The sequence below is a fragment of the Centrocercus urophasianus genome, unplaced genomic scaffold, assembly GCF_019232065.1.
Source record: "Centrocercus urophasianus isolate 14NV4802_14NV808 unplaced genomic scaffold, USGS_Curo_1.0 seq_11, whole genome shotgun sequence".
NCBI classification, from domain to species: domain Eukaryota; kingdom Metazoa; phylum Chordata; class Aves; order Galliformes; family Phasianidae; genus Centrocercus; species Centrocercus urophasianus.
Genome location: NW_024884253.1, coordinates 3,110,635 through 3,134,020, shown reverse-complemented (window position 1 = coordinate 3,134,020; position 23,386 = coordinate 3,110,635). Strand labels below are relative to the sequence as shown.

The 23,386-nt window shown below is 44.1% G+C and overlaps 2 protein-coding genes across 7 annotated transcripts in view; one reads left to right on the top strand and one right to left on the bottom strand.

Annotated features, from left to right (window-relative positions):
- The first annotated feature begins 574 nt into the window (after positions 1-574).
- On the top strand, positions 575-1,714 carry RPLP1 (ribosomal protein lateral stalk subunit P1). The gene is made up of 4 exons (XM_042808898.1): positions 575-751; positions 862-936; positions 1,039-1,156; positions 1,594-1,714. The coding sequence occupies exons 1-4, from the start codon at positions 680-682 to the stop codon at positions 1,671-1,673; spliced, it is 345 nt and encodes a 114-aa protein (XP_042664832.1). The 5' UTR covers positions 575-679; the 3' UTR covers positions 1,674-1,714.
- A 1,401-nt stretch (positions 1,715-3,115) lies between these two features.
- PTK2 (protein tyrosine kinase 2) overlaps positions 3,116-23,386 on the bottom strand; it is a 195,935-nt gene continuing 175,664 nt past the window's right edge. For 5 of the 6 annotated variants that reach the window (XM_042809085.1, XM_042809084.1, XM_042809082.1 and 2 more), the window contains 9 exons: positions 22,348-22,485; positions 21,580-21,711; positions 13,330-13,392; positions 10,291-10,330; positions 9,378-9,481; positions 7,170-7,178; positions 6,171-6,326; positions 5,278-5,358; positions 3,116-4,371 (listed from right to left, as the gene is read on the bottom strand). In XM_042809085.1, the coding sequence (XP_042665019.1) occupies positions 4,159-4,371; positions 5,278-5,358; positions 6,171-6,326; positions 7,170-7,178; positions 9,378-9,481; positions 10,291-10,330; positions 13,330-13,392; positions 21,580-21,711; positions 22,348-22,485 (936 nt within the window). In that variant the 3' untranslated portion in view covers positions 3,116-4,158. The remainder of the gene's footprint in view (positions 4,372-5,277; positions 5,359-6,170; positions 6,327-7,169; positions 7,179-9,377; positions 9,482-10,290; positions 10,331-13,329; positions 13,393-21,579; positions 21,712-22,347; positions 22,486-23,386) is intronic. The other variant, XM_042809083.1, reaches the window with a different exon arrangement.

Genomic DNA, 23,386 nt, shown 5'->3' with positions numbered 1-23,386 from the left:
CAGCATCACTCAGTAGATGCAGCCTGACAGCCGTGAAGCAAGGCTGACAACACATCTCCTTTAATTAACATCTTTACCAATCAAAGCCTAAGTTTGCTCAGATGTCAGGTCTTAATGTTTTATTTTGAGCAGTGCATGTGCATTGTTTTGCTATTCTGAAGCTGGTAGTATCTTCAGATGGAGTAAAACCCTTGTGAGGTATTCAGCTCCAATTAAGGCTGAATGTGATCCTGCTGCATTACCAAGCTCTAGCTCTCCGTGCTTCCTTTTGCACAGGGGAGTCATTCCTCAATTCTTTCCTTCACATACGTCGATACGATCAGTGTGGGATCTGTCTAGGAAGGAATAGAAAGAAAAAAAAAGTCAGAAAAGACGAGACAGGTGAGAGCCCCACAGCGCCGCGCACGGCCGCCCAGGGAGCGCCGCTGAGGTAATGCCGCCGTCATCTCCCATCACTCCCCGCCGAGCTGCGATTGGCGGAGCTCTCCTTTCGGGCCCGCCCCCAATGCTCGCGGGTTGGACAGCGCCCCGGCTCGCGGATCGCGACTGGCTGATGGCACCCTTATAAAGCCCCCCCCGGTGGCGCGTCTTCCCTTTCGTCCCCGGCGTGACAAGGTGCTGCGTCCTTCAGCTGAAGCTAAGGCCGTTCTCCCCCGGCGACTGGCACCGCGCCCCCACCATGGCCTCCGTCTCCGAGCTCGCGTGCATCTACTCCGCCCTCATCCTCCACGACGACGAAGTCACCGTCACGGTGAGTGCGCGGCCCGGGGGCCTCCGCCACAAGATGGCGGCGGGGCCGCGGCATGGCCGGCGGTGCGGGGGAGGCATGGCTGGCCCTCAGCCCCGCTCTCTGTGTGGCAGGAGGATAAGATTAACGCCCTCATCAAGGCGGCGGGAGTGAACGTGGAGCCGTTCTGGCCGGGCCTCTTCGCTAAGGTAGGTGGCAACGAGGGGAGAAGGTTGCGGCTGCTTCGGCGCTGTGCTGCGGGCGGGCGAGCCCCGTGGTAACGAGGTCTCGCCGGTGTTCGTCCTCCCCAGGCTCTGGCCAACATCGACATCGGAAGCCTCATCTGCAACGTAGGAGCCGGTGGCGGAGCTCCGGCTGCGGCTGCTCCTGCGGGTGGTGCCGCGCCGGCGGGCGGTGGTGCTGCTCCCGGTAAGTGCGCTGAGCGCCGGAGCTGAGAACGGAGGGACGGTCGCCTCCTACTGGCTGTGCCGTTTGTGTGACGAGCCAAGGATGCCGTTGGCCTTCTTGGCCACCTAGGCACGCCGCTGGCACCCCCAGATCCTCTTTCTCTGTGCATTGGTCGCACTCTGAATCAGTGGACAGCACTGCTGCTGTCTCATGTGTGAGGATGTCACTGATGCTCACAAAGTGAGCCTGCTCTGTAGAACTTCTCGGGTTTCATAGACTGGTGAAGGTGCGGTGCCATTTCCCTGGTAGCACTGCTTTCACTGGGCCATGAGATGGGACTTGGTAGGGTTGCTCAGGTTGTGCTCCTTGATGTTAGTCTCTGAATGTGAAGTCTTTGATAGTGTGACTCCATGAATTGATGGAAATGGGAAGTTTCTGACCACCTTTTTATTTTCCAGCCGAGGAGAAGAAAGAAGAAGAAAAGAAAGAAGAATCAGAGGAATCTGATGATGACATGGGCTTTGGTCTTTTTGACTAAGTAGTTTTGTAACTGCCTGTAATAAAGAACATTTAACTGTATTTTTGTCTCTTAAATTAACGCTTCTGAAGAACAGCTGCATTACCTCTAGTGACAAGACTGGCTGTCAGTGTATGGTCATGTGGGGTTTTACAGCTTGTCCCCATCCTCAGCACTGGCAGGTGTGAGTAACAATAGCTCCTACTTTCAGAGTGTGGACAAAGGTGAAGATGTTACCACAGTGGGAAGGGACATGGTTGGGTTTAGCGAAAGTGCTGATGCTTTGTTATACTGCAATGAGGCTGTAACATCTTGGTGAAACTGGAACAACCTCAGTCTGTGCTCTGCAGCAGCATGGCTTCCATCACAGAATGTGCTTGCTTAACCTGGTGGGAGCAGCAGGGTTATGTTTCAGAGGACAGCAATTGAGCTCTGGGCTTGGGGAAAGGCAGAAATCTTTTGCTGAATGCCCTTGTTGGGCTGGGATGGAGTAGCTGTAATTTAAAAAGCAGAGGGAAAGTCTTAAAGTGCTCTGGGCTTTTGACTTGCAGCCTACCCAACCCTGGATGTTACACAGAATCACAGAACGGTCAGGGTTGAAGGGACTGCAAGGATCACAGAGCCCCAACCTCCCCATTTAATACCAGACCAGGCTGCCCAGGGCCCCATCCAAGCTGGCCTTGAACACCTCCAGGGCATCCGCAACCTTTCTGGGCAGCCTGTTCCAACACCTCACCACTCCCTCTGTAAAGAACTTCCCCCTGACATCCAACCTAAACCTTCCCTAAATTGAAGCTCATGGGGTGTGCAGTCTTTGCTTTTCCAGGAAAAGAAAATCAAGGAACATTGCTGAAAACATGCTGCTTTGAAGCACAGGTGTGGAAAATGGTGCAAGTTACATAGGGTAGTAATAATTAAAACATGACTTTACTCCTGAACAGAGCACCTGAGCCAATGTAAGGGTTGTATTCAAGTGCATATAAGAAACTGCACAATTTTCATTTAATATTCCAGTAAAGTACTGAAAGGAGTAGAAGAGGGAGTTTTGGTCCATGTTTGAAGTAGTGGTGGAAATGCTCTGCACTGCCCTGCCTCTGTGGAGAGCTGAAGCCCATTGGGTGTTGGAAGGCACCTCAGTGGCAGCAGTCTGTACACCTCCACTGCTGCTGAGAGCTTCCATGATAACCCCTAAAACCACGTGGCTGCCACCATCCAAGCAAACTTTAAAATAATTTCAGAGTTGTAAAAACTAGCAGAGATATCCAATGACTTGTGCAGCTGGTAACAGCACCTGCCTTGTTCCTGTGCTCTATAATTAAGAGGAAATTGCCTTCTGAAGATGACTTACCTTGGATTTCTTGGATGCTCATGGCTGTTCCTCAAGTGAATTCTTGACAGCAACAGATAAAGCGGAACTCACCATTGCTTCTGCAGTGTGTGTGTACACAAAAATACAGTCAGAATTTCACTGGTAACACCTTTTTAATAGGTCAAAGTAACTGTACAGTTCATTATATTCTTCCTGAGAATAATTTATATCCCTCAACAGCAAAAAGGGAGTGTGGTTTTTATTTTAACAGAACAGATGGCATAATTGGAAAACCAAGGAAAATCTAATTACACTGCTCTACCGTAACTCCTCCCAGGCAAGACAGACAAAAGGATGGGTTAGTTAACTACAGGGGGTTTAAAATATTCAACATGGCTTTAATCTGTCTTTATAAATTATATAAAAACGGGGGACATGAATGGTTACAGGACTCCTCTTAAGTGCAGCTCTGAGTTGCTCTGGTACAAAGCAGCATTTTCGCTTCCAAGGAAAACAACATTGCTACAAAAGAACTGGCACGTTATTCTGGTGAAAAAGAAGAGTTTTCCGTTGTGTCCTACAGCTAGTTCCAACCAAAGGCGTCACACATTCACATAAAAGTAAAAGGCAGGAAGATGAAGAGGGCTTTAGTTTGTCTCGAAATGACTGACGTCTTGAAAATATAGCTTTTTATTTTCTTTCTCTGTAAATTGTGATTAGCATATTGCGACGTAAGTGTTCTAATAAAAAAAATTCCAGTCTGGATAGTTCATACACTGTGGGCAAGAATTCTCAGCCCTGAGGTTTCCCAGAATTCTTCACAATATCTCGCTCCGCTCTGCTGCTCCAACAGTTCCGGCTCCAAAACTCCACCCCAGCTCTGGGCTGAACACGGCCCATGCGATGGAACGAACCGCGCTGCTCCAAAGCCGTCATTTCCCAAGGACGTCTGTACAAACTTCATCCGGTGATACAGCTGCTTTCTGAATCCCAGGCCAGCTTGGCTTTGTGAGAAAAAAAACGTGGTTAACCTTTTGTAATGGGAGAGAACCAACAGCTGTCAGTCAGGGCCGCTGAAGCAAGAGGCGCTGGAATGCCAGGACCACACTGGGTTAATCCTCACTGCTGGTGGAAGGTGAACTAATCCTTTCGCAAGCAGAATTCTACAACAGACAGATGAAACTCTTCCCTTGGTGCTTAGTGCGGCCTCGACTGGCTGATCATTTTCAGCCTGGCTTGATCGATGACATCCAGCAAGTTCTTGGCATCCACTGCCAGAGCGTGAGCGGCTGTCAGCATTTGCTTCTTGTACTCCTGCTGCAGGCTGGTCATGACATACTGCTGAGCCAGCTTCATCTTGTTAATGAGCTCAGCCAGGTCAGAGTTCAGCAGTTTCTGGGCCATCTCAATCTGGAACAACAAGAGTGGGTCAGCCACACAGGTTGGTAGCACTGTTTCCCGCCCCAAGGAAGAACATCACCTCCATGAAACCTGACCAGCCTGAGAGGTTCCCTTCAAGCTGGAGTCAGCACGTGGGCTGGTGACACTTTGTACTCAGACACCAAAAGCTGCCTCGGTAGCTACAGAGCCACCTGTCGCCAACCAGACCACATCACCAAGTTTTAACTCAAGTTTAACTGTTAACATGTTGTGCTGGGTTTCCAGGTTCCTATTACCATCACCTTTACTGCCATTGCTATTATTAGAATTAAAGCAGGTACAAGTTATTAATAGAGCAATACAGCTGAAGGTGGTATGATTCTCTAAGACAGCGCTTCATAATTCTCTGGCCTTCTCATTACTACAGTCATTCAAGGCTTTGGAGGAAAACAGGTTTATTCCCAACTCTTGTCAACTACACTGAAAGATCGCAGTCATTTCTTATTCCAAATGAGGTTACTACAGGCTATTTTCTCATTCAGCTGCACCACAACATGTTCAATTATCCACACATTTAATGACTTTGTGTGCAAGATGTATTTCATGGAAAACTGGAGTTGTACTAACACCCAGATGGTCTCCCTGCATTACAACACTGGGTTCATGTAAGTACTACTGACAATTTTTATTTAAAATTCTGGTATGTACACGTTGTATGCTCCCTCATCCAGTCTGAGCATTTTGACTCGAGGCAACAAAAACCTACATCCACACAGCAACGAGATTCTAATGATATTAAATTAATCAAAAATTATAATTAAGAGTTCACAGTGTTTACTGAACACAAATATACGTGTGTGCAAACAAAGAGAGCCCGAACGCATCCACCTGGCTGAGGCCAGCTCAAACTGCAGAGATGAGTGGGGCTGTACCCACCTCTCTGTGGGTGCTTGCAGGAAGCACTGGCAGCGACTCATCCACTGTTGCTAGCAAGGTTCTCAGCGCCAAGCCAACCTCCTAAGGAGAAAAATGAGTAAGTAAGGAAATAACAGACACAGGACAACCCAACAGGACATCTCGGCCTTGATTCAGTCGCCCCTCTCACATACACTGACGACATACATCAGAATATGTAAGCATTCTGAACTAATAAAAACTCGGCATGAATGGAGTTAAAGCAATGTTGCTGAGTGACTTTGAATCACACAATCACAAAGGCTGGAAAGGACTACTAAGATCATCTAGTCCAAACACTGACCCCTCACCACCATGTTCACTGTGCCCCTCAGTGCCACATCTCCACGTTTCTTGAACACTTCTAGGGATGGTGACTCCACCACCTCCCTGGGCAGCCTGTTCCAATGTACTACCACTCTTTCTGAGAAGGCATTTTTCCTAACACTCAACCCGAACCTCTCCTGGCGCAACTTAACTGTTACTTCTTGTCCTATCCCCGTGATCTAGAAGAGGCTGATCCTCACCTCACCACAGCCTCCTTTCAGGCAACTGCAGAGAGCAATGATGCCTTCAAATCTCCTCCAGACTAAACAATCCCAGTTCCCTCAGCTGCTCCCCGTGAGACTTGTGCTCCAGATCCCTCACAGCTTTGCTGCCATTCTCTGCACACACTCCAGGGCCTCAATGTCCTTCATGTAGTGAGGGACCCCACCCACAATTCCCTGTTTCACAGCATCAAAACAAAATGCCAAAGGGTGGATTATAAAAGTTCCTTTTATAAGCAAAATGCAGCAATGTTGCACAACTTCCTGTTAATAAGAACTTTGTCATTCATGAGAAAGATGAAACCATGTTCAAAATGGCATCCCTACCTTTACCATGGGCACGTACTCCTCCGGCGGAGCTGGCTGTATTTTACTGGACATCTCTATGACAGCTTTCACCAGCCCGGTTACATTCTCATAGACTTTGTCATTGGAGCGGTCCAGGTTGGCCGTAGGAGGAGGGCTGATTTCCTGTGGCTTGATCTGGAAGCAGAGACAGATTGTTGAGCCTCCTGTGCCCAGCAGATGGGGCTCAGCAACCTCCCAGCCTGCAGAGATCACCAGAAACTGCCACCCCACGCCCGCTGAGCACATTTGCTCATGGTTTCCTTCAGGCTTCCTGACAGCCTGATCTCTGAATGACTCTGAAGAGTCTACCAAAAATTCTCTGAAGAGCTCCCAGTGCAACTCCCACAGCAAAGAAAAGTTGAGAAAGGAGTATGGAATACTTGTCGTACCAAAATGGTTCACTACTGATGGACAAATTCTATTGCAAGACAGCGGGGTGTCATGTCCCTTGTTCCAGGAAGTTGCTTTCTCCACTACCACTGCATGCCATGCCCAAGCAATCGCTTGGGGGAGAGGAGGATTAAGAAATTGCCCATTGCCTTATTGGTCACACAGTGGCCCTAAAGATCTGGGCTGGGCTCACAGCATCACAGCCCCACAGATGCAATAACCATGGGTTCCCATAACTGGTCCCTGCTGCAGAGACACTTCACTGGAAGCAGTCGAGACTCTACACAGTTGAAAGCACAAAGTACTTGGATGAGATTCTGTCTAAGGAAAGAGTGCAGGATTTGGTGCAGAGTTTCCCACTTTTTGCATTTCACCGATTGGTTACTGACAACTGTTACAGAGATTCAATCTGTCACATTGATTGGAAAATACCTTAGGAGAAGGAACATTGCAATTGCTGCGATCAGCAGGGAAGGGCCGTGATTCTAATTGGTTTCAGCAATCAAGAAGTTAGGAGAGTCATCTCGCAAAGTTGCATGCAAAGACATTTTGGAATGGGGCGCGCACACACGCTCACGCACTGCTTACCCTCCATGGCTATTGTTGAGCAGAATGTGGGGGAAGGTTAAAGAAATTTACCAAAAGAAGGGAAAAAAGAAAAACAATATTAATAAAACTCAGTAGGAAAAAAAACCCCACAAAACAACAAACCAAAACATGTGTAGCAATAAGAGACCAGTTAAAAAGCCTGCAACAAAAACGCACCCTCAACAGTATCCGCAGTCGTTTGGGTTAGCTCATGGTCCATTTGTTGAAGCACCATGTGCTGACAACTGCTGTGCACCCGCGTAAAAGTGGAAGTGTTTGCCATGCACCCATGCTAACGTTTTACTGAACACATGGGGAAGAGATCATGCAAAGCTTGACAGGAGCAAGCCAGTCTGGCAAGGAGCAAAGGGGTGAGTGGAGCAACGGGCCTCTGCAACAGTGGGAAAGGTGTCCTGTGAAACTCTGCTCCCTATACAACATTAGGGATCTGTCACAATTGGAAATATGAAGTCATGTAACTGTGCAGCCCTTGCAACTGATGACCAGCCACACTCATGGTTAAGAGCTACTAAGAATCCACCCTAGATGCATTCTATTCAACCTAATAAATTCCTATGGCCAGACCCCAAAATTTCAGAGTATAGACATCAACGTCCTGTTCTTACAGCTAACATCAACATTACTGCAAGCTTTCATTTCAGGGTTTTCTTTGTGTGGCCTCAGCAGGTAACACTGCACTACCTTCTTCTTGGTGCCCTACAGCTCCCTGAAGGTAGCCAGATCAAAACCTCTGATTTTCATTTTTCTCCCAGAAAAGAGAGAATAGAGTCTGAAATGAACCCCAGAAGCATCTTCAGTTAGTCTGCAGACACTAACAAAACTACAACCTATTAAGAATTAATGAGCTGTTTTCTTGACAGGGTGTAAGACCATCCAATTTCAGAAAATTCTTGACAGAAAAGTAGGACAAAATCAGAACTTCTTCTCCACTTCCCAAGAAGTTATTCAGTACATAAATCTTGCTCACACTGATGACTTTGGTTGCTCAGGTTTGTTTGTTGTCAAAGGGATGTATTTCAGAAAACATCTTCATGTCCTAATACCAGTAGTTAGAAAGGAAATTTTAGAGTAGCCATGTTCAGTAACACATCTGTTGCTGCTTTTTCATATTATCTGAGGCTTGGCAGCTTGAAATGCACTGGTTTGCAATAAATAATCCTGCTTGAACTTGCCAGTGCTGATTCTTAACAACTCAGATGATCTCCAAAAAAAGAGAGCACGAGTGAGATAGGCAGTGGCTGAAGGACTGATCTGTGCTGAACACGCTGCTGTGATGCAAGTTGTGAACTTCACGGCCTGAGGACATGGACACTGTCTGTATTTTCTTAAATCACCTAAACTAAGTGTCACCTACCACTGTATCTGTTCCTACCACGATGTGGAATCCAGTTCTTTGTTACAGGCAACAGAACTGCTATGAGTATTTATCAGCTGCATTTTTGTTAAGAGTGCTACTGGCACAGAAGCCCCAACCACTACTGTATCTACCTGCTAAAAACAGCTAATGACAGAAACAGCTTCCGTGGTTCCACTCAGGAGGCCCTGAGGTCACTCATATTTCTATCTCCTTAAGATTAGAACAGTAAAGGAATCCCAAAGGCAGGGAACAAAACCTGGGTGCATCACTTTAAATGTGACTGGCACACTAAGGACGAGTCCTATTGACACCAGCTGTAACAGCAGACACAGCTTCACAGCACCCTGCAGCCTCTCTGCTAGAGAACTCCTTGAAGATTAATTTCTGGATTTATTGCCTATTTACTGGAGATGAGACAACAAATCAGAAAGCCAGTTAGGGTCAGAAAGTGTTTTTCCTCTGTTCTTACTCCCTACAGCCAGCAGGGCTTTAGGAGTCTAGGTGCTGCAACAGCAGCTTTCTGAGTATGGGGATCTTGAGTGTGCTCTGTGCTCCTTCCTCTGAGCAGAACTATGTGAGAGACATCATATGCTCCTCAAACTACAATAAGCTTGCCTAAGAAAGTTCTGGGTGAGGAACACGCTGAATCACTCACAGAGGACACGGGGCAGAGCAGTTAATTTCCCAGTTCCCACCACATGTTCATAGCACAACGTTTACTTGGGAAGTTCAGTCACTTCTGCTTTCTGTGGTCTCTATTTGAGCTGAACTATGCCTACAGGGTAATGTTTTATTTCCTGAAATGTGTTTTGTGTCACTGAGCACCGTACCTTCACGCCTTCGTTGTAGCTGTCCACAGGGCTGTTCAGGCTCGCAAGGCTGCCCAAGTGGGGGGCTCCAGGGCGAGGGGGCTTCTTTGGTGGAGCTGCATGATCTGGTTAGCAAAACAAGTGGCATGTCAGAGCAGCAACATATCACATGTACACAAATCACTGCGGTCTGTCAACATTACAAAGGCTATGCCTGCTTTACTGTAATGGTAGAGGAGGTGTGTTGCACAGAAGATCCATTGTTCGTACTAGCTATGCGTTGTTTCTACTCAGGAAAAGCAGAGACAAAAAGGTGTTATGTGGAACTCATCCATCAATGAGTTTTAGCAAGGTACTTTGATAAGTAATCTCTCCTAGTGAGATTACTGCTCAGTCCTACTAACTCAGTACGCCCAGCCTACACCTAGAGGAGCTTTGTACTACTCTGCACCACAATGAATGCCCCACATGCTGCCGGAGTTCAAGGAGTGTTTGGACAATGCTCTCAGACACATGGTCTGATTTTTGGGTGGTCCTGTGTGGTGCCAGGAGTTGGATTTGATGATCTTTATCGGTCCCTTCCACCTTGGGATATCCTATGATGCTTCCTGGCTGAAATCCCAGCTGTGACTCACTTAGACACCTGAAGTTTCAGTCTCAATCTGTGTTTTGCATGTCAGAACTCCATGCACGCTGGAGCCCTACAATGTGATTCAGCCTCGTCTAGACAGTTCCTGACTGCTGAAACACTTCCTTGGATTTGCTGACTAATCTCTGGGGACTGCGTGGGGAATTTCAGACCAGAACACCTTTGTGCAATTATCCATAACCGAAACTACCCCCTTGTTTGGAAATCTTGGCATTTGCTCACTATTAGTGCTCAAAGACGTGTAACCAAGGATTCAAGATAACATTATACGAACTTCGTGCTTACCTGGTTTACCCACAGGCTGATATATGTGCTGGTTACCAGCCTGTAAGATAAAATATATATTTATAGCAGTTACTACAGTGCTCACAATTTCGCTAGCAAATTCTTACCCACTGAAAAATGGCAGATCTCAGCACGTTTCCCAACAGTTAAAAATACTTCCCTATGCACCATCACTACCTATGAATCCTAACTGCAGTTATATACAATTATACAGTAAGGAAAATATTTTCACTTCTTTTGTATTGCTCATGACAGCCTAAGCCTGCACACAACACTTTATCCTTCACTGTTACTCAAACATGCTGGCACATTCATAGCAGTTTTTCTTCTTTATTCAGAGATCAAACTGCAGAAGTCACAGTGCTGATGAAGGAATTGGAGCGCAGCAATCAGAAGCCTAAAGTATTTCTGCACGGCTGAATAGCATCAATAATGGTAACAAGCTTCTGAGCTGTGAAGCTCTTAGTCAAGGTCAATTTGCTTATTCATTTGGAAATGCTTAATGCTAGATTCAAATGACTTTCTTTGCTAATTACATTTATCCCACCTTCATGCCAAGAAAAATGAAAATCTAGTCACAACCAAACGAATACCTTATGCAAAATTTGTCATGTCACAAAACAACGTTACAAGTCACATTTCATCATGCATGTGTATCTGTATAATGGAGTTTCCATTACAAAACAAAGCTCTGAAGGCAGTCAGAATTTCATGTTTCTCATGGCAAGACGTCTCAAAAAGGCAATTTTTAAATAAGTACAATTTTCTGCAAATCAGAGTACTTCCTTCCACCAGGATCTAAAGAAGCAGCTTCTTCAACACATTAATGATAATTTTCCAAAAACTTAAGAGCTCACTGTTAACAGTATGAGAACACAGCAACTGTTTCAGCTTGACTTCAGCTCTGGAGAATGCTGTCTGAGAGCGTTGACTAATTAACTTTACTTTCTGACCTTTTAAGCGCATCTTTTTGAACCTTATTCTATTTTCAGTTACTCAAACTGCAACATCAGTAGGACATTCTCTATCCCTGGCTCACCTCTTCAGTAACAAACCCAAAGGACATTCACAATCGTAGTTCAGCTTTTATTCAAAGTCTCAGCTGCACTTTTTTAGAAATTAATGTTCCTATTTCAAAACTACAGAAGATTTGACAAGGCTGCTGTGATTAGGTTTACCTAGCACTTTATGAAGCTGTTTTCAGCTGCTCAAAACTTTATCAATTTTTAACTGTGTGAACTGCAAGTCCCAACTCTAACTCCACGTCAAGCTCAGTTCTATCTATATAGAAAACTGCAGCAAGAGGCGAAACTTCCAGCATGTGGGCTCACAGAAGAACGTACTGCACAGGGAGAGTTCTGGAGAAAGACAATAAGGAATTCTTACAAGTTTGGTAGCAGGATACTCAAAGCTCCAAGTCCTGACACTCCTCTGCTGTTCTCACGTCTCTCTGGCCACCATCTCACACACTGCCCTACCACCATCAACCTTGCTCGTGTTGCTAACCTAGCTAATCCAAACCTGAGAACCCTGGGGAGAAGAGATGGGGCGAAAGGAAGGAGGCTTTGTTCCACTGAAAAAAAAAATCATGATGTTTACTTCCAGAATGAAAGAATGTTGAAAGAATGCGAGCAAAGTTATACACTGCTTCTTATTTCGCATCTCTCAATGCAGAACTGAGATTGACTCACAGGCTTACCTCTTAGGCTGCCCCATGTGGAGTCATGAGTTGGACTTGATCCTTGTAAATCCCTTCCAACTCAGGATATTCTAAGCAATGGCATTTCCAACACCAGATGAACTCAACAGTTACATTTCAAATGCATTAAGAATTAAAAAAATGCAAACACAAATTCTGTAACTGAATTAAGAGTCTCTCCTGCAACTCATTCTGTCATCAGTCTTCTCGTTCAAGAGGGGCGAGTCCTATCTCATCTGGCAATACAGGACATCCCCTTACAAGCAGTTTGGGATGCAGGTTTTTACTCTAGTCCCAGGCAAAGAAAACTTGGAGCTCGCTGCCTCTTACATCAAACCTCTGACATCACCTCGAGTTATTCTTGCAGCACAAAAAGCAGTAACACTTCACTCATTCTTACAGTAAGATGCAACAGCAGTAAAGACCTAACGGTAACTGACAGTCTGCTCCAGATTTGTGCAAAAAATCTTAGCAGCTTCCAAACATGAGCAACCAACTCCCAGAGATTGTATCGCAGTGTGTGATTTGCAAATGCAAGAAGAGTCCCTAAACTCTCTTGTATTGAAGAAACACTGAAGTCAAATAGAGTTACAGCCCAGATGAACAAGGAAAGTAAAATTAAGACATCAACTTCCAAGAGAAGCTTTGAGGGTGATCCCTGGAGACCATCACTGGATGAAGCACTGATTTTCTGCCCTTAACGGTCCCCAGCCTGACCCCCTTTTCTATTGGTATGATTCAGAGTTTCCAATGGCAATTAAACAATTGGAGAGATGTTTTTATTCAAACAGGCAGCAGTTATGGCAGCAAGAATGAGCGCCGCAGCTGTTGTCCGACAACAAAGGAATGGCTGTGGGGGTTATTCCATTTGTTTCACTGCGGATCATTTACCCTAAACAGAGTTCTGAGTAACACAACAGTAACATTTACATTCCTTGTAGAGAACCCTTCAGATATTTAAGCAACTGCAGAAGTTATTTTAACCCCGCTTCCTGTTGACAGAAGTTTCAAAAAGCACTTTTAAATAAAAGGCCAAACCATACATCACAGGCACGTTCAAAAATAATTGCAGCATATTTGCAGAAACACTGCAATATTGTTTCAAGGGTGAAAGAAAAAAAAAACAAATCCCAAATCCATCCAAGTGCTGCATGACCAAAGTCTGCCACTGTTCTCCTGTTCCCACAGAAGCTGAGCTTCTTGGAAAGTTGCAGAGCCATGTACTGACAGTGGAAACATTTAGCAAAAACTTTAAATCATCTCCTGTAATAAAAGACAGCACGTTCTACCATGATGCTGGAAAAGGGGCCAGGAGATGAAAGGATCCAACAGATACTCACTGGGCCCTGGAGACCTCCATCCTCCCGCTCGATGCTGCCTCTGGAGAGCCGCACATCAGGTTTCTGAAACACAAATCATAGGATCTTAGAATGGCTTAGGATGGAGGGGATGTTAGGGATCACTGAGCTCCAAGCCCATGCCGTAGGCTAGTTGCCACCCACCAGGTCAGGTTAGCCAGCACCCCATCCAACCTGGCCTCCAATACCTCCAGGGATGGGGCACCCACAGCTTCTCTGGGCACAATTTCACCCCATTCTCTGCTTAGATTCACGCGACCTAGGCACAAAACATCTCAAAGACAAGGCTATTGAAAGATGAACACTGCCAAGCACAAATGTCGCTGCATCCGTTGTGTTTTTGGAACAACAGCTCCCCAAGGCTCCCAGCAGACTCCCAGACTGTGCGGCCATCCATTCTCAGCACACGAGTGAAAAATGCTATTTATAAATATTGTCAGTACCATTTCCCTAACACAACACTGGAAAACTTGGCATTTTCTATTTTCTGAAAGGCAACAGAAGTTGTTTTTTTAAACAACTGTTCTCCTCCCAGCAGCAAAATTTCAACCACAGGATGAGAAATGCTGTGAGTTAATTCCCACTTCCTGCTCGGAAGGCTTCTCTGTACTTGGCTCCCTCTGGAAGGCCGCAAATGGGGCCCAGTGACAGAGCTCTGCACACACTGCGTGGATAGGGAAAGCTAATGTAGATGCCCAGATGCACAACTATCCTGACAGAAGAGACAAATAAATGAGTTTGTGTTCTGTCTGCTTTAAGTGACAGAGAGAAATTTGGGGCTTGTTTTAAAATGGAAAACTAAGACCACCCCAACTTTTTCTTGGAGAAACCGGCCATTTCTCTCACCTCCCACCAATACCAGGTGCATTGCTTTTATTCTTATGTAGGAAGAAAAAGGAAGAGCTGATGTGAAATACAAGTTCATGCTGGCCTGAAGACACAAGCCGAACAAAACGAAAACCAGCACAGAAAAGCAAACTTAATGTACCGTCCCTATGGAATTGCACAAGGAGTTCATGTTCTTCAGGTTGAATGTTAAGAAAAATGTCTTTGCAGGAGAGTGGCAATGCATTGGCACAGGCTGGGCAGGGAGGTGTGGAGTCACCATCACTCGAGGAGTTGAAAAAACGTGGAGATGTAGCACTGAGGGCCATGGGAAGTGGGTTGGGGTGGGTTGATGATTGACTGGATGATCCTAGTGGTCTTTTTCAACCTGAATGATTGTGTGATTCAGGCAACAGATAGCACACACTTCTGTATCGGTGTAAATACAGCCTCTGACATATATCTGAATGCGTACACGCATAAAACGTACGCACACAGAGAACAAGACGTTTAGAGAAATGCAGACAAGTACTGACTGTAACTAAGCTCACTCCACAACTATGTGCTCTCAGGGTCAGTTTTAGGGGACAAATGTATTTGTTTCTCATTGAAAGCAACTCAAGATCCCCTTCCTTCCTTCTTTCTAAGAACACTACAGAATAATTCCAATTCACGTACCCTGCTAAGTGATCCTAAAGAAACAGCAGGGTAGGCAGATCAATAACACTGACACTGATGCCTTTACAAACACTCAGATCGCTCTAGCAGTCTGTATGAAGGGCTTATTCTGTGCATTTTCATTCAGTCTTCTGCAGACAGAGCAAGGCACAGTCAGACTCACTGCCTCAAAGACCTTGCAGATTAAAAATAGACAAACCAAAGCAGACAAGGCAACATTTAACCCCTCCTTAAGCAGGAAGAACTGATGCAGACAAAAGCAAGCAATTTGCTCAATGATTCTCTGAGAATTTGTTACAAATTCTATAGTGAAACCTACCTGGACAAATTCTCTAGTTTATTTTCTTTATTATCATGATAATTTTTTTTCTTCCTGAAGTCTCATTTGACATGGATATGTCAGACAGTTCCACAGATGTCAAGTGAATTGTGACACTCAGAGTAGGTCTTAGTTGAAGTAAATAGCTATTCTTACTTAATTTCTATTACACTGATGTTCACAATTTGTCTTTATTTCACTTCAATTTCTAGCCAAGAATTGCCCAAAGTCTTTGGAATTAGCTGAAGATTAATTCACCCTAGGGGTCATGCTTGCACTTCGAGCAATTAACTCCTCCAAAAATACACCCTAAACCAGATTAGCCCAACAAAACTCTATTGGACTGCCCTTATACAAACGAAGCCATGGAGAGCACTGATGTTGTCCAGGTATTTCCAAAAATGTGATTTGAAGATGAAGAAACCCAGTGCCCTTGGATGCAGGAGCAGTTTGTACAGCTCCACAACCCACCTGCATCCCAGCGATCTGCACATCCACACTGCAGGAGTAAAGACAGAATCCTTAGTGCTACCACTCCCAACTTCTCCAAACGCTTCTCTGTCCATCAAAACCCAACACAAGGAAGAACAGAAATACTCAACACGTCTGTGACCAATGACTAACAAGAGGCCCAAATGTCTACCATTAATTAGTTAACGATATTCCAATTTATTCATTTGCTAAACTATTTTACACTAAAGGAGGTATCTCAGATCAAACACTCATTGTATTTTTAAACATCACAGAATGGCCTGGGTAGGAAGGGACCTTAAGCACCATCTGGTTACAACTTTATAGCAACTCTTCCTCTTCTCAGTGGATAGATTTTTAAATGAGTAATATACCTTTCACAGTCAGGAGAGGAGTTATTAATTTAATGTCAGCTCCTGATGCTGGCACTGCACTGCAATGTGTGGATTCTTAGTACCGAGCTTCCTCAGTTCAATGCCACATTTCAGGGAAGAACCGTATTTCATTAAATTCTTAAAGCCCTGGAAAAGTACACGGACTCTTTTATTTTTCGTTTTTTTCCTAATAAGTACTCTGCTATCTGAAATCTTTGGAAGCATCAAGGGTGCTTTTCAGATGGGATGCATACATTCACAAACTGGAACACAATCCAGATTTCCAGTATTCCTGGTCCCTCACTAATAAAAGAACATGTATGTCTTGGCATTCTGAGGACATGCCAAACTGTAATCTCTCGATGGGAATTTCTCAGGCTAAAAATTAAAATCTTATTTTAGCAACAGTTCACATCAATTATATTTGAGCTGCAGTTCTCAGTGTCAAAACAAGACAAATACTAAACCACAACTATGTGGGAATTTCAGAAAAAAACCAAAACCAAACACGATAAGGAAACTATGTAAGTTATTTCTTCTGAGCATCCCAGGAAGAGCTATAAATTCCCAAGCATAACACTGCTCTATCTGCTGAGGAGTTACTCAAAGGCATGAGCACGTACATCTTTGTTGTATACAATGGGAAGCAATGCCAGATACCATCAGCACAACCACAACAGAAAGGTTCGAGGTGAAAACTAAATTCAAATGGAGAAGCAGTTCATCAAGGCATCCTAAAAGAGGAAAAGCACTCTGCAAAATATCCAGAGACAGCTACAGTGCAAAAAGCTACAGCAACAAAATGATCAACTTCTCTGCACTGCTGAACTGAGGAGGTCATCCTGGACATTTTCTGCCCCTGATAAGCAAACTAACAGCCATCAGTTACACAGGCTCTTGTGCACCATCACCACCTCTGCTTTCCTCGCTGTGGTTAGGGACGATTCTCCTCTTGGGTCAAATTCCATATTAAAATAAAGAAGATATACTTTCCTAGAGGCAAATACAAATAAAAGAATCAGCTTCTGCCAGTTCCAGATATCTGTTAAAACTTAAAAATCAAAGTATTCTAAAAGGGCTTTTTAGAAATTATTTTAGCTCAATGAATGCACTGATTTGCTTTTAAATTGCTTCTACATGTGAGAAATCAGGCAGATTACCACGTACACACCATGCCCTAGCAGAGTAATTCAATGTTTCAGTCCTGATTTGCTGTGTGCACACACAGCGTATGCTTTACATTAAGCACAAGCACTACAGGATGCATGCCAGACTGTGCAGTAATAGGCCAAATATTTCAGTTCCAGAGAGCTGCGAAGGCCAGCAGTGAAGAGTCCGTTTGCAATTGTAGGGCACTACGTTTGGGGATGGAGGTTGCTCATTTGGCTTCTACATGCTTTGCACTGAGTGTAAAGCTTCAATCAAACTTTGTCAGTTTTACTTCTTGGAGTGGAAATACCCATTATGATTGCAAAAAGACTCAAGAGAAAGTGCAGAACGAGAGCTCTGTGTGTTTCTTGTATGAATGAGGTAATCAACCAAACACATCGGATATAAAAGATGATGAAAATCTTGTGGATTGCAGCACCTGGAGAATTGCAGCAGCAAGATACCTTACACAAATATCTTATTGGAGAGAGCTGTTGGAGAGGGTCCAGAGGAGGGCTTCTAAGATGATCAGACAGCTGGAGCACCTCCCTTATGAGGACAGGCTGGGGGAGCTGGGCTTGTTCAGCCTGGAGAAAAGAAGGCTGTGGGGTGACCTCATTGCAGCCTTTCAGTATTTAGAAGGGGATTACAAGCAGGAGGGGAATCAACTGTTTACTCGGGCAGATAGTGATAGGACAAGAGGGAATGGTTTTAAGCTCAAGGAGGGAAGATTTAGGTTGGATGTCAGGGGGAAGTTCTTCATAGAGAGTGGCGAGGTGCTGGAACAGGCTGCCCAGAGAGGCTGTGGATGCCCCGTCCCTGGAGGTGTTCAAGGCCAGGTTGGATGGGGCCCTGGGCAGCCTGGTCTGGTACCAGATCTGGAGGCTGGTGTCCTGCCTGCGGCAAAGGGGTTGGAACTTGATGACCCTTCAGGTTCCTTCCAACCCAGGCTATTCTACGATTCTACGAATCGCTTATCAGGGGTTGTGGGGCAGAAAATGTCCAGGATGACCTCCTCAGTTCAGCAGTGCAGAGAAGTTGATGATTTTGTTGCTGTAGCTTTTTGCACTGTAGCTGTCTCTGGATATTCTGCAGAGTGCTTTTCCTCTTTTAGGATACTACTTCACCGCAGTAGTTTCACCTCTCCACCTATACATACACCTCAGAGAGACAGCAACTTCTAAGGTCACCTGCATGAAGTGGAAGTGCAGCGATGCTTTATCTTCACTTCAGCTACACCAAAAATAATTCAGAGATTTCCCACCCTGTTTCCAGGAGGCACTGATATCCAAAGCAATTTACCAAGATGGCATGAAAGGCTGCAGCTTTAACCACTGCCCATGAAGCTACCCGACTCATGTCAGTGGCCCCTCTGTATCAGGGGATGGGAGTTAATTCCGAAATAATTCCCCCCTGAAACAAATCCTCCAACTCCCCTACTCTCTTCTCACTTCCTAGCAGATAAATTTGATTCAATTTTAAATTTAAAACCTTCTTCTCAGTTTTCACACAACAAATTTATTTTCACTCATGAGCTCCCTATGAAAAGAGATCTGTTTATTTTCCCTTTATACAGCAGAATTTTAGAGTTGTGGATTCTATTTAGCTGCAGCTTGCAAACAACATCTCCATCTCCTTTCACATACTATTTACATGTTCTCAAAGGACTGCTTTCAGACAAACCACACAGACATCATCCTCTCTGAAGACTGTGCATTTCCATTTCAATGCCACTGCCATTTCATTCTTCATCTCTTCTAGCAAACACAGCATCAGTGCTGTTCATCTTTGTCCTAAATGTTATGAGATGTAGTTATTCTTTGCAAATACAGCGATAAATTTTGAATCATGAGCAATCACTAGCAAAAACTGTGCCAAAAGAAATCCCAGTAAGGATTTTCCTTCTCATTACACAACATTTCACATTAACTGATTTGCAGTCACTGCTCTGAGTCCTCAATAATAGAAATAAGATTTAAGATAAACTGTAGGAGTCTGAAGACTGTGTGAATAGAGTTGCTTTTGAAAGCAGCCAGCTTTAAACTAAGAACACTAGGCTGTAGGGTTACATAAGTTAAAAATTTAAATCTGGCTCTTCTCTCTCTATTGTTCTCTATTCCTAAAAGGAAAAATGTTCTTCTGAAACCTAAAGCAGGGACAGGAGAGCCACACCAGCCAAACAACGTCATCAAAACCTTAAGGTTAGTCTTCCCGCAGAACGCTCTCAAAGCACGAGAGACAGAACACTCCCTGGTAAAATAAGTTGTCTCTCTTCCTTCAAACTTCCAGAGGTTTTAGTGAAGACCTTCTCTGGACAGAAGAAATGTCAGTTCTTTATTAGAGACCACGGGGTAAGCAGTGTGAACATATACAACATATACAATGCTTCTACACTGGACTCATGTTTGGAATCTCACGTATAATCTCTGGCTGTTCTTCAGGAGAAGGGCAAGGCCTACAGGACTGCTTCCTCACAACGCCTCTTCTACTGTCTTGATTTCTTCAGCACAAAACCTAGAAAACCATGCTCCTTTTTCAAGAAATAGCCATGTTTAAGCCAAAGTTTCCCAGGCGATGTACCATGCTATGGGTTCAAATATAGCTTGTGACAATCACTACAGCTTGTTCAACTTCTGACACAGTGTCACACAGTCTGTAATGCATTGAATTATAACCCCCATGCCTCTATACTGAAAATGTTAGTGTGGAAAGATCAAGAATTTAAGTCTCCAGTGAATTCTAATTCCCCATTTTGGTCACTTAACTTCACACTTACTCCCCTTCAAACTTGCTCTTTTTCCCTTTCCAATTGTTTAACATTTACATTGGGTTTACAACCAAAACCAGCTCCGAAAAAGCTACAGAATTGTAGAGCTCACGAGCTCATGAGCACGTTCTATTTCCTTTAAATAGGAGGTGGTCACAGTGATGGAGTCTCTCCAGCAGCACACTATTACAGGGCAAAAGAAAAAGCAACAAGCAGCAATCCGGGAGATGTTAAACATCTTGATGGTCCTGGGGCTGAAGCAAAGCAGAACACTGACACTGAGTGAGATAATTATCACCTATTCTGCAGAAAAGGTGAAAGCTGCTGCACAACCCACTGCCACCACCTGAAGTTACCATGTCTCAAAAGGTGTTTTATTAAGGAAGCACTCTTGGGGCAATACATTAATTCCTCACAAAATTCTTGATGATCTTATACACTTTAATCCACATTTGTGAAAGCCACTCAGGACTGGAAAAGCTAATGCCTCAATTAGGCAAGAAGTTTTTCCTTTCCTCTCCCTTGTAACACATTTGACAAAGCAATCTGGGTACAGTGGTTTCTGTATCATCATCAAATGGTAAACAACAAATTTCCAAGAGTGCTGACAGAGAGAAAGAAGCCAAAAGCAAGCTTAATTGCCTTTTAATCAAAAGTGAAATACTACCTCTGTCACAGATCTTAGCTAGAACACGCAATGGGCATGGAAGCATCTACCAGCAGCTCCCATCTGCTAGTGGAGATTTATCTTACCCTTGGTTGCTCGTCAAGTGTTCAGATGAGCGTACCTAATGAACACCCTAAAAGACTTAGGTAAATCAATTGCAAAAGAATTAGGTATCAGTAACACTGTTTACATTTAAGATCTGCTCTCCATTCCTTTCCATTCACATCCTGTACAATAAAGCATAGATACTTACTTCCAAGGGACTCAAGGTATTGGCTTCAACATCCCTAAAATATGGCTTTAAAATTAGTGAGACAAGCTAACCAGCAAATATTGGTCTCCAAAATAAGTCACCTGAGCAATTACTCAAACTTAGCTCTCACAACAAACTTACCACACTTGCATTGACAGAAACTTGCCTTCTGACTACATACAACAAGAAAAGCTTTCAAATCAAAATATTCCTTAAAATACACTTGAAACCAAACGTGTTGATGCATGTCACAACCCAAACCACACCACTGCCATTCACCTATCCAGTGAGGCTCATGGACTCAAAGACTCCTCAGCATGAACCTATACAGGAAAAATATCAGCTGTTTGAGTTTGGTTCTTTTCAGTAGTGCCCAGTGCCAAGATAAGAAACAGTGCAGACAAAATGGAACCTAAGAGGTTCTGCCTAAACATCAGGAACCATTGCCACATTGTGTAGAGAACTGAGCACTGGCAAAGCGAGGTTACGGAGCCTGCTCCTTGGAGATCTTCAACAGTCACCTGGACGTGGCCTTGGACACCCTGTAGGTGTCCCTACTTGAGCAGGGATTGGACCACATGGATCCAGAGGTCCCTGTCAATTTCAGCTATTCCTGCTCCTGTGGTATCTGTATCTGTAGCACAGGACACACTTACTAGCTGAACACTTAAAGAAAAATCAGAATGAATGAATGAGCGAACAAACAGTAACCACAAAACAAAGCATTACCAGGAATCGTTCCTCTTTTTCAAGCCAGCGTTGATCTTCTTCCATCTCCTGTTGTTGTCTTATTAATCTCTCCTCCATGAGATGTGTGGGTAGAACCTGCCCCATTCCTCGTACGTCCAAAGCGCCTGAATCCTACAAAACAATTTATGCAGTCTTACAGCAACTGGCAATTTGTGAACATTGAAACAATTTGAACACGTGCAAAGTGATCACATGCTTCTGCCAATACTTTATTCAAGCACGACATAATTAAATTAAGTTGTTTCAATTGCCCCTCTAGAATAAACAGGAATGCTGAACTACCTGGAATGACAGTGCTTAACTAAACTACACAGAGCATGAAAAACTGCATGGCTGCAAGCAGTAATGGCAGCATATATGACCAAATCAACCAAGAGTAGCTTGAGGCAAACTGAAGATGTGGACACCTATCTGCTCTCTGCTTAGAGAGCAAATAGATTTAGACAGAATCTTTGTGGAACGATGAAAATGGAATGAAAAAAAAAAGGAAAATATTAGAGGAGAACAAAAAAAAAATGCTGCAAAGTTAGAAGGGGGAAATAATTCCATGTCCCTTGTGGCTATATGCAGGATCTGGTTAAAGCACTGAATTCAGTCATGACTCCCATCCCACTGCAGGAAGGCAATTTAAAAAACACTACTGAAACAACTTGTTTTTCCTATAGTACTCTCCAGATACACGTAAGGAATTTCAAAGAAGTGTTTTACTATACAAAGTTCAACAACAGCTGTATCAGTTCACCATACCTCCATGTTTGGCTGCCACACGGATGCTTCCTGAGGTCGATGGTTCCAGGAATCTGTCTGATCCAAGAGAGAAGCTTGCCCAGGATAAATGCTGCCTGCCATGGCTGGTATCCCATGAGAACCAGAGTAGCCAGATACCTTTAGGGATAAAGAAAAAGAATGTTACAGTAGCAGGACTTAATAATCTTTTTTTTTTTTTTTTCTCAAGGGAGTAAATATGAGTGACTCAATTCAAGCAGTCATTGTGAGGGAAGAAAGGAAGCAACAAAAGAAGGAAGCCAAGCCAAGATGTGACACAAAACCTTTCTCTAACTCATATGCCATCTGAGGATGCCTAACCAAACAGCAACGTTAGAAAGTATGTTTCAACCTCTGCAGTCAAGAAGATCAAAGTACTCTGACAAACAAAACCAACCCTACTGATACTTTTGGAATACTTACATAAACACAGCTCACATTCAAGTTAATAGGAGCTATGCACACATCACCCTACAAGGCATAAATAATGTACCCCCCACTGTACATTACAAGCTTAAGATCTGAGTGACTGCATGTAATTACTGTGCTTAGCTGCACAGCTTGAAAAATTATCCACAGAAAAATCAAACTAGCTTTAGTAAGTCTGAAATATTCTGATTAAAAAATTAAAACCTCCCCACCCCCGTGGAAAAAAAAAATAAAAATCTCATCTAAGTCTGTTGTATATGGCTGTTGCTTTGAATAGACCTAAAGAAGGCTATCAGCCAACGGATAATAGAACTGCTTCAGAGAAGTATTAGGGAGTACAGTATCAATAAATCCAAGGAAAGTGCACCACCAAACCTGTTCTATAATGCAAGTGATTTTATAACACAGCAAAAATTCCAAGCCAGCCCAAGACACTCCATTTCAACAGCACAAATGCTACGATTCTATGATTCATTAAGAAATGTGTGGATATGGCACTGAAGGACGTGGTTTAGTGGGCGTGGTGGTGATGGGCTGATGGTTGGACTGGATAACCTTCGTAACCTTTTCCAATCTTAATGCTTCTATTCTC

Excerpts from the sequence above, each read along its gene's own strand:
- RPLP1 (XM_042808898.1), top strand. The coding sequence starts at position 680 with ATGGCCTCCGTCTCCGAGCTCGCGTGCATCTACTCCGCCCTCATCCTC. Across the intron at positions 752-861 it reads ACGACGAAGTCACCGTCACG|GAGGATAAGATTAACGCCCT; the intron begins GTGAGTGCGCGG and ends TCTGTGTGGCAG. Across the intron at positions 937-1,038 it reads GGCCGGGCCTCTTCGCTAAG|GCTCTGGCCAACATCGACAT; the intron begins GTAGGTGGCAAC and ends CGTCCTCCCCAG.